The 12,491-nt window shown below is 44.5% G+C and overlaps 1 protein-coding gene and 1 long non-coding RNA gene across 8 annotated transcripts in view; one reads left to right on the top strand and one right to left on the bottom strand.

Moving 5' to 3' along the window:
* The window catches only part of LOC308579380 (uncharacterized protein), an 85,892-nt gene that overhangs the window by 50,424 nt on the left and 22,977 nt on the right, over window positions 1-12,491 (top strand). For 6 of the 7 annotated variants that reach the window (XM_081180400.1, XM_081180401.1, XM_081180398.1 and 3 more), the window contains 2 exons: window positions 1,563-1,690; window positions 4,191-4,441. In XM_081180400.1, the coding sequence (XP_081036526.1) occupies window positions 1,563-1,690; window positions 4,191-4,441 (379 nt within the window). Of the gene's footprint in view, window positions 1-1,562; window positions 1,691-4,190; window positions 4,442-8,920; window positions 9,914-12,491 lie in introns of those variants that run through there. The other variant, XM_081180403.1, reaches the window with a different exon arrangement.
* The window catches only part of LOC308579451, a 71,409-nt gene that overhangs the window by 49,595 nt on the left and 9,323 nt on the right, over window positions 1-12,491 (bottom strand). The gene's annotated exons all lie outside the window — the stretch shown is intronic.

Below are 12,491 nucleotides of genomic sequence, written 5' to 3'. Positions count from 1 at the left end.
GGTCTCGTGCATCTTATAGAGCGAAAAATACAGTACCTCCTGAAAACAAGTTAGGATCAAATTCAAATCCAATTAGATGGCTTTCTGCAGGATTAGGGTTGGGAACAGTAAATGCTCATCAGGCCCAACTGTTTGCGCTGCTCTTATATGGGCCTGTGAGAACGTTGGGAGGCCTCTTTCATACTAGTTCTTATACAGACTTCGGTTTCTGTGTATCGGAAGATGGGCACATGCCCATGTAAAGGTTAGACCCAGAACAAACTGAGTTGGTCTCTAAGGTGCCACTGGACAATTATTATTATTATTATTATTATTATTATTATTATTATTATTATTATTATTATTATTATTATTATTATTATTATGTTTTGACTGCGTCACGCCAACACAGCTACTTACCTGAATCTTATATTTTTGTGTTGGTTTATTCGGTCTTTTTCAGTTACTAATATCTGTTCAAACTGAAGAGCTTAACAAGAAAGTTCTTATAGGGCTGGAGGGAGAGCCTTATATTATAACAACAACAACAACAACAACAACAACAACACCACAGTGGTACCTCCGGTTGTGGATGGGATGTGTTCTGGAGCTCCAGTCGGATCCCGAGGTTTCCACAACCAGAGGTGCTTGTTCTACGCAGGCGTGTGGCGCGGTAGAGTGCTTCTGCGCAGTCATGCACGGCGAAATGCAGAAAAATACTTCCGGGTTTGCTGCATGCGTATCACAAAGAATACGTAACCAGAGGTGCGCCTAAGTAGAGGTACCACTATAATAATAATAATTAAAATAATAATAATAATAAGGTACCTGTGTTGGTCTGACGCATGAGAAATTAATAAAACAATTAAAAAATTGTCCTGTAGCACCTTAGAGACCAGAACAAACTTAGTTGGTCTCTAAGGTGCTACAGGACAATTTTTTAAAATAATGATGATGATGATTTATCCCCCCACCCACCTGTCTGGGTTTCCCCAGCCACTTTGGGAGGCTCCTAAGGGCAGTGTGTCTTTCAGGTAGCGTATTTGAAGTCCAATACTGTCATCATCTATGAATTTAACTTAGAAATCCTTCTTTGGGAGATCAGGTAGGTCCTTTGGCTGGAGCTCAGAACAGCTAAAGCAGCTTCACATATCCTATATTCAGCTGCGGAATTGTCGGAATTGTCATTGTATTTTAATATTCTGCTGGAAGTGGCCCAGGATGGCTGGGGAAGCCTAGCTAGATGGGCAGGGTATAAATAATATGTTGTTGTTGTTAATAATGATGAAATATATTTTTATTTTTATTAAAAGATGATCCAAAAAGAACTCCCTTAAGAGAATTAAGTCTTTTGTCTTAAGACAGTCTTTGAAAGAATCTTTCCCCATTTTTTTAAAAAAATAATTCCAGTAGCACTTTAAAGACCAGCTAAGTATAAGCTTTCTAGGTTGTTGTTTTTTTTATTATTATTATTATTGGATAATTTTACAATACAAATTGCTTGTTGCTTTTCTCATTTCCTTATGTCCTGATTGCCTTTTAGAAAGCGGCAGCTTACCAGTATGTGTCTGTTATTCCCACAGAAATCGGAGCCCGCAAAGCAGCCCTTGTCTACCGGTAGACGCGCTCCGTCGCCATCTTTGCCCAGTCCCAGGCGGTCTCCCTCTCCTGCCAACGTGGGTAAACGTGCTCCGTCTCCAGCCGCAATCAGGTTTCTATTCATCTCCTCTTCACGAATCTTACTCTAGAGTAAAACCAGCTTGGTCCTCCCTGCCCCCCTTGGTTGTTCTCCTCTTCATCAACAAAGGGACAATTGCGTTTGAGCTCCCAGGACGTTTCTGAGCACAATTCAAAGTGTTGGTGCTGACCTTGAAAGCCCTCAACTGCCTAGGCCCAGTAGACCTGAAGGAGTGCCTCCATCCCGGACGCCGGGGTTCCTCTCCCAAGGGCCTTCTGGTGGTTTCCTCCCTGTAAGAAGCCAAGTTACAGTGGTACCTCGCAAGACGAATGCCTCGCAAGACAAAAAACTCGCTAGACGAAAGGTTTTTTCGTCCGCGATTTGCCTCGCAAGACGAATTTCCCTACGGGCTTGCTTCACAAGACGAAAACGTCTTGCGACTTTGTTAAGCCGTTTAAACCGTGCTTCGCAAGACGAAAAATTCGCTAGACGGCAAAACTTGCGGAACGAATTAATTTCGTCTTGCGAGGCACCACTGTACAGGGAAGCAGCAGAGGGCCTTCTCGGTGGTGGTGCCCGCCCTGCGAAATGCCCTCCCATCAGATGTCAAGGAAATAAACAACTATATGACATTCAGAAGACATCTGAAGGCAGCCCTGTTTAGGGAAGCTTTTGATATTGGATGAATCATTGTATTTTAATATTTTGTTGGAAGCTGCTGGCCACATGACCTGGAAAAAATGTCTGCAGACAAATGTTTGCTCCCTCGGCGAGTAAAACGAGATGAGCTCTGCAACCGGCGAGTCATCTGCGACTGGACTTAACTGTCAGGGGTCCTTTACCTTTACCTTTACGTGAGCAGAAATGCTATATTGTTATGGACGGGATCTGGCAGAACTGAGGAAGTGGGGGTGAGTTGACACCTTGGTTTGTAAGCCTTCCTGTCAAACTCAGTGGGGTCAGATTCGGCCCATAATCTTCCTTTAGCTTCTTACATGTGCTAGTATGAAATCCAAATGAAAATTTAATAATAATAATAATTATTTATTTATTTATTTATACCCCGCCCATCTGACCGGGTTTCCCCAGCCACTCTGGGCAGCTTCCAGCAAAAGATTAAAATACATTAATTCATCAAATATTAAAAGCTTCCCTAAGCAGAGCTTCCTTCAGATGTCTTTTAAATGTCTGATAGTTGTTTAATTTTTTTACATCTGATGGGAGGGCGTTACACAGGGTGGGTGCCACTGCTGAGAAGGCCCTCTGCCTGCATCCCTGTAACCTCGCTTCTTGCAGGGAGGGAACCGCCAGAAGGCCCTATGGAGAGGGACCCTGGCGTCTGGGATGGAGGCGTTCCTTCGGGTCTACTGGGCCAAGGCAGTTAAGGGGTTTCAAGGTCAGCACCAGTACTTTGAATTGTGCTCAGAAATGTACTGGGAGCCAATGCAGGTCTTTCAGGACCAGTGTTATGTGGTCTCAGTGGCCCCTCCCAGTTCCCAGTCTGGCTGCCGCATTGCGGTTTCCGGGTCACCTTCAAAGGTAGCCCCACGTAGAACACATGGCAGGATTCCAAGTGAGAGATAACCAGAGCATGCTGCACTGTGGCAAGACAGTCTGCGAGCAAGTGGGATCTTATCCTGCGTACCAGATGGAGCTGCCCTGGAAACAGAATGGACCTGTGCCTCCATGGGTCCAAGATCACCCCCAAGCTGCGCAGCTGGTCCCCTTTCCCCCCAATACAGTACTTCTTTCTTGTCAGGATTCAATTTCAATCTGTTAGCCGCCATCCATCCTCCAACTGTCTCGGACACTCACACAGGACCTTCACCGCCTTCACTGGTTCTGATTTAAAAGAGAAGTAGAGCTGGGTATCATCTGCATACTGATGCACCCCCAGCCCAGCCCAACCCCCCTGATGATCTCTCCCAGAAGCTTCATATAGATGTTTAAAAGCATGGGGGAAGAGGCACCCCACAAGTGAGAGCCCAGGGGTTCCCCCCACACACTTTCTGGACACGGCCCAGGAGGAAGCAGCCGAACCACTGTATTACAGGGCCCCCAGCTCCCAGTTTAGGTATGATTTCCCTTGCTAAGTAGTTCTTAAGGCTGTTGAAATATACAGTAATTTTCTAAGCTCTGTTGATCCTTATAATTTCGATGAGTAAAGATTTCTGAGCAAATTTCCCTCTTCTATTTCACTGTTGTAAAAAAGTGCTGTAAGGGGTAGTAGACCTGGATCTATTTAAATGCAGCCTTAACCCCAGAGTCAGAACTTCCTATCTGTACTAAAGAATTAGGAGCTAAGGAGTTGCCTGCTCCAGAATACACTGTAGTTTGCCATGTATAAGACTGTATCCCCCCCCCCATTTTGTAAGTTTAAAATTGGGGTTCGCCTTATACATGGAATGTTGCCATTATTTATTTCTTCATTTGGGGCTCAAAAAATAGGGGTCGTCTTATGCACTGGAAAATACGGTAGCTGTACATGTTTCTGTGCCGTGCAGTTCTCTGATTGATCCCTTTTTCTCATCAGACAAAAGTCTCATCCAAGTTCACCCAAAAGACAGTGGCCACCATCTCCTGTTTTGGTCTCCAAACCAGCACCAATTCAGCGCCCGTCCATCACCCCGAACGTCCTTAATCTTGCCAAAAAGCAAAGTGACCCAGCGTGCCGACCAAAGGAGAGGTTGGAGGATCCCGAGGGTCAGGATCCTGGCCCGGCGGCCATGCTGCACCCCTCCTCGGAGAGAGAACTGGCTGCAGCTGCTCCAAAGACCAAAGAAGGTAAGAGAACCTGTGCAAAAGGTGATCCGCTCGCCTGTTGATCCACCCTTCTCCCCTTCCTGGGTCTAGCTCAAAGGTTTTCCTCACTGGAAAGAGTAATAATAATAATAATAATAATAATAATAATAATAATAATAATAAAAAACAACTTTTATTTGTATCCCTCCCTCCCCTGCCGAGACCGGGCTCAGGGCGGCTAACATCAAATATAAACTCTGATATAAAATCAAACAATAAATCGTCTCTTAAAAACAAGTCAGTATAAAATGGAAATAATGGTTGCCAGAGCCTTTGGAGGATGATGCATTTATCTGCTGTTACAGATGAGCTTTCAGGAATGTCCCATGACTAAATGTGGTCAAACATGTATAATGCCGTTGATTTATGCATTATGTTGACATTTATTTTCTCAGCAATTCTAGTCAGTGAACAAAATCAGCGCAGTTTCTTAATAGTTCTCCCATAGGAAGCATAAGGTGAAGGTACAGGACCCCTGTGCTGTTCAGTCCAATCCAAGGTGACTAGGGTTGCGGTGCTCATAGGAGTTAGGGACAGGGGCTAGAGATAGGGATAGGGGTTAGGGATAGGTAAAAATGTTAAGGACCCCTGGAGAGTTAACTCCAGTCCAAGGCAACTATGGGGTTGCGGCACTCATAGGACCCTCGTACCTACGGGATCGTCTCTCCTGGTATGCCCCGCGGAGAACCTTAAGGTCCATAAATAGCAATACTCTAGAGGTCCCGGGCCCTAAGTGTCAGGACTGGTCGTTGTCCTCTTCAGATCACCACACAAACACTTCTTGTTCTTTTATAACTTTTTATTGCGTATTAACAAACTTATAAATGGTTCTTATCTTTAACTACTATTCCTCAGAGTCACTTATTTCAGATACCTTCTGAGCTCTGCTTCTCCGTGACCAGCCACCCTCAAAATGGCGAAGATGCCCTTCCCTTCACTTACCTGCTCTTTTTTCTAACCTGGCTAGAGCTGGCTTGTATCTCTCCTCCGAATCTGAACTAGAACTTAACCCTTGCCTTTTCTGGGAACAGCCAGTCCCTCTCTGTTGTTCCTGTTGCTCTCTTCTGTTAGATGCACTGCTCTCCTCCCCCCACCTTGGGGAAAACATTCTCCCTCTGGGAAATTGGAAACTCCTAACTCTAACTCTTCCCTGACACTAAGGAGGTTAGATTAGCCTCAACCAGAGCCAGGGCCTTTTCAACTCTGGCTCCGGCCTGGTGGATCGCTCTGTCTCATGAGACCAGGGCCCTGCAGGATCTGATTTCTTTCCGCTGGGCCTGTAAGACAGAGTTGTTCCACCTGGCCTTTGGCTTGGAATCAGCCTGATTCACTTCCCCTCTTTCCTTTTCCTTATGTGATGGAACCCCTATTTGGGACTTCCCTGGCTTTTTTCTGGCCCACGTAGGACCAGTCTGGATAGTTGGCCTTGATGAAGATTTGACGTTTTCTCTCCCCAAACAGTTTTTGATCTGGGCTTCCACTGAAATGAGGCTGCATTTTAAGTTGTATTTTAATCCTGTTTTTAAGTTGTATTTTAATGAATTGTTTTTATACTTGACTTTAGCCACCCTGAGCCAGGTCTTGGCCGGGGAAGGCGGGGTATAAATAAAATAAAAAATAAATAAATAGGGGTTAGGGATAGGGGATAGGGATAGGGGCTAGAGATAGGACTTAGAGGTAGATAAAAAGGTCAAGGACCCCTGGACGGTTAAGTCCAGTCCAAGGCAACTCTGGGGTTGCAGCGCTCCTCTCGCTTTCTGGCCGAAGGAGCCGGCGTTGGTCCACAGGCAGTTTCCTGGGTCGTGTGGCCAGCAAGACTAAACTGCTTCCGGCACATGGTGGAAACCAGAGTGCATGGAAACGCTGTTTACCCTCCCGCCGCAGTGGTGCCTATTATCTACTCGCACTGGTGTGCTTTCGAACTGCTAAATTGGCAGGACCTGGGGCAGAGCGACGGGAGCTCAGCCCGTTGCGGGGATTCGAACCGCCGACCTTCCAATCGGCAAGACCAAGAGGCTCAGGTGTTTAGACCACAGCGCCACTCGCGTCCCTATAGGAAGCATAGCAGGTGATGTATGAATGGTTTTTGTTTCATCAGAATGAGTAATTAAACACAAAGACGGTTTGACTTCTTATTGACTTGTCTCTGCATATCTTTCTGCCGGCAGCCAATAGTCTCAGGGCTTTAGATACAATATTCTCAGCCTTAGTATATTCCATTCTTCGAGGGCTCTACTTTCCACTAATCATTTAAAATAGGAATCAGAGAGAAGACGATCCCTGCTTCTTAAATGCTCCTTGGTCTTGAACAGTAAACTTGGTCGTGCAAAAATAGCACACTTACCCCTTTGATATTTTTTTTAAATTAGAAATTGGTAATTTGGTGCTGTTTTTAATCACATGGCATTCTGTAGACTTGTCTTCGCATCAGCACCCTAAAGCAACTTGCTGTATTTTTCCGTGTATAAGACTATATTTCCCCCCAAAATAGTTCAAAATTGGGGGTTGTCTTGTACACAGAATGTTGCCATTATTTATTTCTGAATTCGGGGCTCAAACAAATAGGGGTCATCTTATACATGGGGGCATCTTATACACGGGAAAGTACGGTATTCTGTACTTTTACAGATTTATACTGATTTGCCCAATAGGCCCAGGTTCTGTTATGCCCTTGTTGACTTCCCAAGCATAACCACATCTTACCTCGTACTCATCCATACCAGTGTTTTCAGCACAGTAGTCTTTCTGTCCACATACTTTGTGCAGTACAAAATGTACTATTTATGTGAATGAAATTTAGCTCTTTGAATCAAGTAGTCTCTTGCCTCAAAAACAAACTGTATTGTGCCCTTGAAGGTTAATGTTGTTTACAATTTCATCGACTCAATAAGTTTATCAGATTTTCATCAGGTGCACCATCAGATTTTCAAAAGGACAATTGGTCAGTTTTAAACTTTGACATACCGATGTTGAAAACCAATGTTCTGACTGTCTTGCAAAATTTTGGAACGAGGCTCAATTTGAAAATCAATTAACAAATATATATTAGTTAAGTCTTTATTTCCCATGTCTGATGCCTCTGGAACACCGCTAAGTTGGCACTTCTGAAGTTTGTGGTTCTACTAATACGAAGGGGGGAAATGGATTTCTCAGGTGTTGTGACCTCTGACTTAGGAAGAGAGTGGTGTAAGTTCCCCTGAAAAGCTGGTTTCATTGTATGCACAGTTGCTTAGGGGACGAAGAGTCACTTTTGGTCCCCCCTAGGGAAACTTAAAACAATGTGGAATGAATGCCTCAATCATCTCCCCTCCTTGCCCCGGTGCGCAAGGAGCACATCCTCTACCCTTCTGAGCAGGATGGACACACCCTCTGTCACCTCTCAAAAAAGAGACATTTTGGATGAGATGTCCTGGGCATTTGTCTCCCTGGAGAAGGACTTAGGGGCTACCTTAGCAGAAAAAGGAGTTTGACCCAGGCACCTGGTGGAGGCATCTCTCTCTACAAACAGCCACAGGTGAGTGGGTTGCTTGGCTGCTACATTCGATGTCAAATGCACATGATTGGAAGCATGATTCTCCTGGAGGGCTTCCCTCCAGGTTAATGCTTTAGGCTGATTGTCGTACGACTAATCCCTTTCGCGCAAGTCTTAATCGTTTGTTTCCCCCGCCCCTTAGCTATTACGTAGAGCACACTCAGTGTTATATCAGGCACGTTCAACAGGTAGATCATGATCTACTGGTAGATCGCGGGGTGTTCCTGGCTGGTATCTGGTCTCCTTGTCCCCAATTTTTTTAAAAAAAAGAATAAAAAAAGCTGAACTACTGCTTCCTTCTTAATAAAAAGCTTGACCACTGTGAGTTCCTAAGAAAAGCTGAACAACCTTGCCTTTCCAAAAAACACTCAACAAACTTGGCTTCCAAAGAAAAGCCTAACAACATTGGCTTCCTAAACAAAGCTCAATAATGTTGCCTTTCCCAAAAAGCTTTTGCCTCCTAGCAACAAAAAGTGGACCATCCAATTAAGTTCTACTATCGGACTGCAGATTCAGGGCCCTAAGCTGTGTTTTATATAATTGACTTTTGATTATATTCTGTGCATATCGCAATGCTCCTTCAGTTCCATTCATTCATATATTCCGTTTCATTCATTCATGTTTTATTCATTCATATATTCCATTCTATTCATTCATTTGCTTCTGAAAAAAAAGCTCAACAACTTTGGCCTGCCCAACAACAACAGGTCGATCCCTGCCAGTTTTTTTACACTGTGAGTAGATCACAATCTACTGAGAGTTGGACGTCCCTGCTAGTCTAGTACAAGTCTGAATGGTTTGTCTTCCCCTCCCCTTCGCTATTACGTAGAGCACACTTAATGCTACGTGTCGACTAGCTCTGTTTGACAATATTTCACCTTCTGCGCAAATACGCCCCTGGCTTCAGACATGCATGTTTTCCTTTGCAGAGCCTCCGGCCTCCTACACCTTCCTGCCTGAGTTGCCACCCTCCATCTTCGGCCCCTCGTCTCCCGCTGCCTCGCCTTTCTGCCCTCAGGAATTCCAGCCCGCCTCCTCCGTCGCAAGGAAGATCCTTTTCGGATACGATCCAATGTCCCGGATTCGCGCTCCCTCTCGCTCCTCAGGCGACTCTCCTACTACCCCTTTCCACACCGATTTAATGGATGGCACCTGCTCCCCAAGCATGCTTCCTCCGCCTCGGGATCTCGGGGAAGACCAGGGAGCTAAGGGTGGTTTCCTGCGCAACTTTGCTCTGGAAGCTTCACGGCAGGGAGATGGGGTGGCTGTCAGCCCTCTCCGGTGCTTTAATTTCCCATCCCCTCAGAGGATCGGCCCAGGTTATATTTATACCTCCCGTTCCACTATCAGTCGGAGGTTGCCAAATAACCAGCCGGTGACTATGGCGACAGACCCCTATGTTCTGGAGAAATTGCTCCACACCTTCCAAACCATGCGGTGCAGCGTTGACAACATCAGCCAGGAGCTCAGGGTGCTGAACACCCACCTAGCCGATCTCTCGCACCACTTTAGCACACTGCCTCATCCTAGCCACTCTCCTCACAATGGCCCCGAATACTATGGCTGAAGAGACCGAGATCTCCCAACCTTTCTAGATCAGGCCTTGTGTGCTTGGACCCCTGTCAGGCTTTGACTGGGAGGCAAAATTTCTTGACAGGGAACAGCTCTTCCCCTTCATGCACCCATAGCTTTGAACAGCCAGGGAAGAGACCATGGCGGTCTTGTGCATTTATAATCCCTAGGTACTAGGCTCCGTCACATGACTTGGGGGAATGCTTGGCACCATCACAATAATATATCTACTTTCCTCAGTTTGATGCTTCTATTGCCATACCACTTTAAATCAAAAAGCAGTGCTAGAAATTGTCTCCAGTGGTGTACGTGTGTGACCTTTGGCAATTAAAAATGGCTCTTCAAATGCACAGAGCAGTCTTCTTTTATTTTAGCCGTTTCTCAGTAAGTGCCATGCATATTAAAACACTGGTGGTCCTTCCAAACAATATCTTGAGAATTTAGAACAGTAGCACTGTTCATGATAATAGTCCAACATGTACCATTTTTTTCCTTGTCTAAGACTAGGGGGTTTTTTACCAAAAAATTAGGTTTAAAATTGAGAGCTCATCTTATACACAGGTAGTGCTGAGGGGTATTTTCTTAATTTGGAGTCGCCAAAAATAGGGGGTGTCTTATACATGGGGTGTCTTATAGTCGGAAAAATACGCAATATTGTGTTACATTTTCTATAGGATAAGGGTCGGTGGGTTGATCTGCTTAGGTTCTGCATTATTCAGACTTGAGAGCAAGAAACTTTTGAACCCAGGAGCAACTAGAAGTTCTACAAGTCTCTTAGTTGCTTTACCGTCTTAAATTCAGAAAGAATGCAGGGAAAGGGATTGGGACCTAAATTTGTTCTTGGACACCAGAAAGAGTTGGGGTGCCATGGAGGACATAGATAGGGAATAAAATAAAGATTTTGCTGCAGGGGGTGTAGGGTTCTGGAATGAGTTTTCCTTCTCACTTCCATTCCCTGCAGAAAATGGACCTTGACGGTCGGTCCAATGTAACAGTCTACATACCTGTAATGGATTTAGGGGTTGCTCGTGCGTAAGTTGCCGCCACTGCTGGCGAGGTTACCTGGTTAAACCCTTTCTGACTGAACAGCCTCCAGCATCGTGACTGTCTCAGTCGCTGGCAGAATCCGTCAGTGGGCGTTTCTTAAACCTTTTCCAGCATAAAAGTTGTTTGACGCCAAGTCTCCTCCTACTCTCCCTGCGCGGAAGTCTTCTGCGGAGGGAGGGTGTGGGCAACGGAGTACCCGTACTCTCTCCGCTGGTCTCCGGCGAGGAGTCTTGGAGCCTCCTCTCTGATTCCCCCATCTGCCCCCCTTCTCCACGGGTGTTACGCTGATTTCCTTCCCCAGCAGATGGGCTGCCTCTCTCCCTACTGGGACCCTCTCCGGCATCCCTCTGGAGCCTTCCCTCCGCCTCTAGCTCCGATGGCAGTTCCCTGACAATACCCTATAGTTATAATCGTTCTGAAGCCATGGAGACAAGCTCCTAAAAGCAAGGGGAGGCAAGCTAAGGTCCGCGGACTGTCTGGGAATCAGCATGTTTTTACATGAGTAGAATGTTTCCTTTTATTTAAAATGCACCTCTGGGTTATTTGTGGGGCCTGCCTGGTGTTTTGACATGAGTAGAATGTGTGCTTTGATTTAAAATGCATCTCTGGGTTATTTGGGGGGCATAGGAATTCGTTCTTTTTTTCTTTTCTTTTCTTCAAAATATAGTCCGGCCGCCCACAAGCTCTGAGGGACAGTGGACTGGCCCCCTGCTGAAAAAGTTTGCTGACCCCTGGTGTAGACACTTCTGAGCTAGATAGGTCCAATGGTCTGACTTGGTAGAAGGCAGCTTCCTAGGTTGAGCTTGCGTTATACTGAGTTAGACCACTGGCCATGTTGGCAGGTCTCTAGCAGGAAGCACCCACTCACTACCCAATGTCTTTTAAAATGCTTCGGGAGGAAAAATCTTTCCAAAGATTTTCAATTCATTATTATTATTATTGGTTTTTATAAACAGGAATGATGGTCTACAAATAAGTTGGCCCAGTTTTCTCCTGTCCTTTATCTATCACAAAAATAGCATAGATTCAGGTAGGTAGCCATGTTGGTCTGACACAGTCGAAATATATATAAAAATTAAATAATTGTCCAGTAGCACCTTAGAGACCAACTAAGTTTGTTATAAATAGCATAATAAATGTGGATAGTTTTCTGTTTCAGTGACAAAAGTCCAAAGGTTATTCATGTGTGCTAAAACTCAGTCTTAAGTTTTTTCTTTTTTAAAAAAACATTTAACCACATCAGTTAACCAAAATGGATACATTTGCTATTATGTTATTGTTTTAGTGAAATGAATTGTTTAAATTGTTATGAAGGAAATGATTATTTCCCCCTTCTAATCAAGTACAGCAGAAAAGTTGTCCAAATAGAAAATTAACTTATTAAATTCACCATCATTTCATCATTATCTGTCTATGTATTTCTAAGAGTAGAACCAAATCACTCATTTTTTATAACTGTAAAAACCACTCTGAAAATTTATTCTTCCAAAAAAGAAACCTTCCTCTGGTTGTCTATATGAAGACGATACCAGCAATAATGAGTCTTTCTGTAAAAAAGGGGGGGGGGGAGATTTAAATCAGTCATACTGACTAGTGATTGAAATCAAGACTTACGGACGAGTAATTTAAATCGTGATTTAAACATGATTTGATTTAAATCAGATCACCCTGGTTTAGTCTTCTGTCTGTTTGTCTGCCTGAAGCTTAAGTAGCAATTTGAGAACCAAATGAGTCATTTTGATAGATCTGTAAAAATTTATTCTTCCCAAATGGAAACCTTCCTCTGGTTGTCAGTGTGAAGAGGATGCAAGCATCCTTTCTGTAAAAAAGGAAAAAAGATTTAAATCTTTTTTCCCTCCTCCTCTTTTTCTCCTCCTCATA

Source organism: Podarcis bocagei, assembly GCF_964188305.1.
Source record: "Podarcis bocagei genome assembly, chromosome: Z".
Taxonomy (NCBI): Eukaryota; Metazoa; Chordata; class Lepidosauria; order Squamata; family Lacertidae; genus Podarcis; species Podarcis bocagei.
This window is presented reverse-complemented; position numbering and strand designations above follow the sequence as displayed.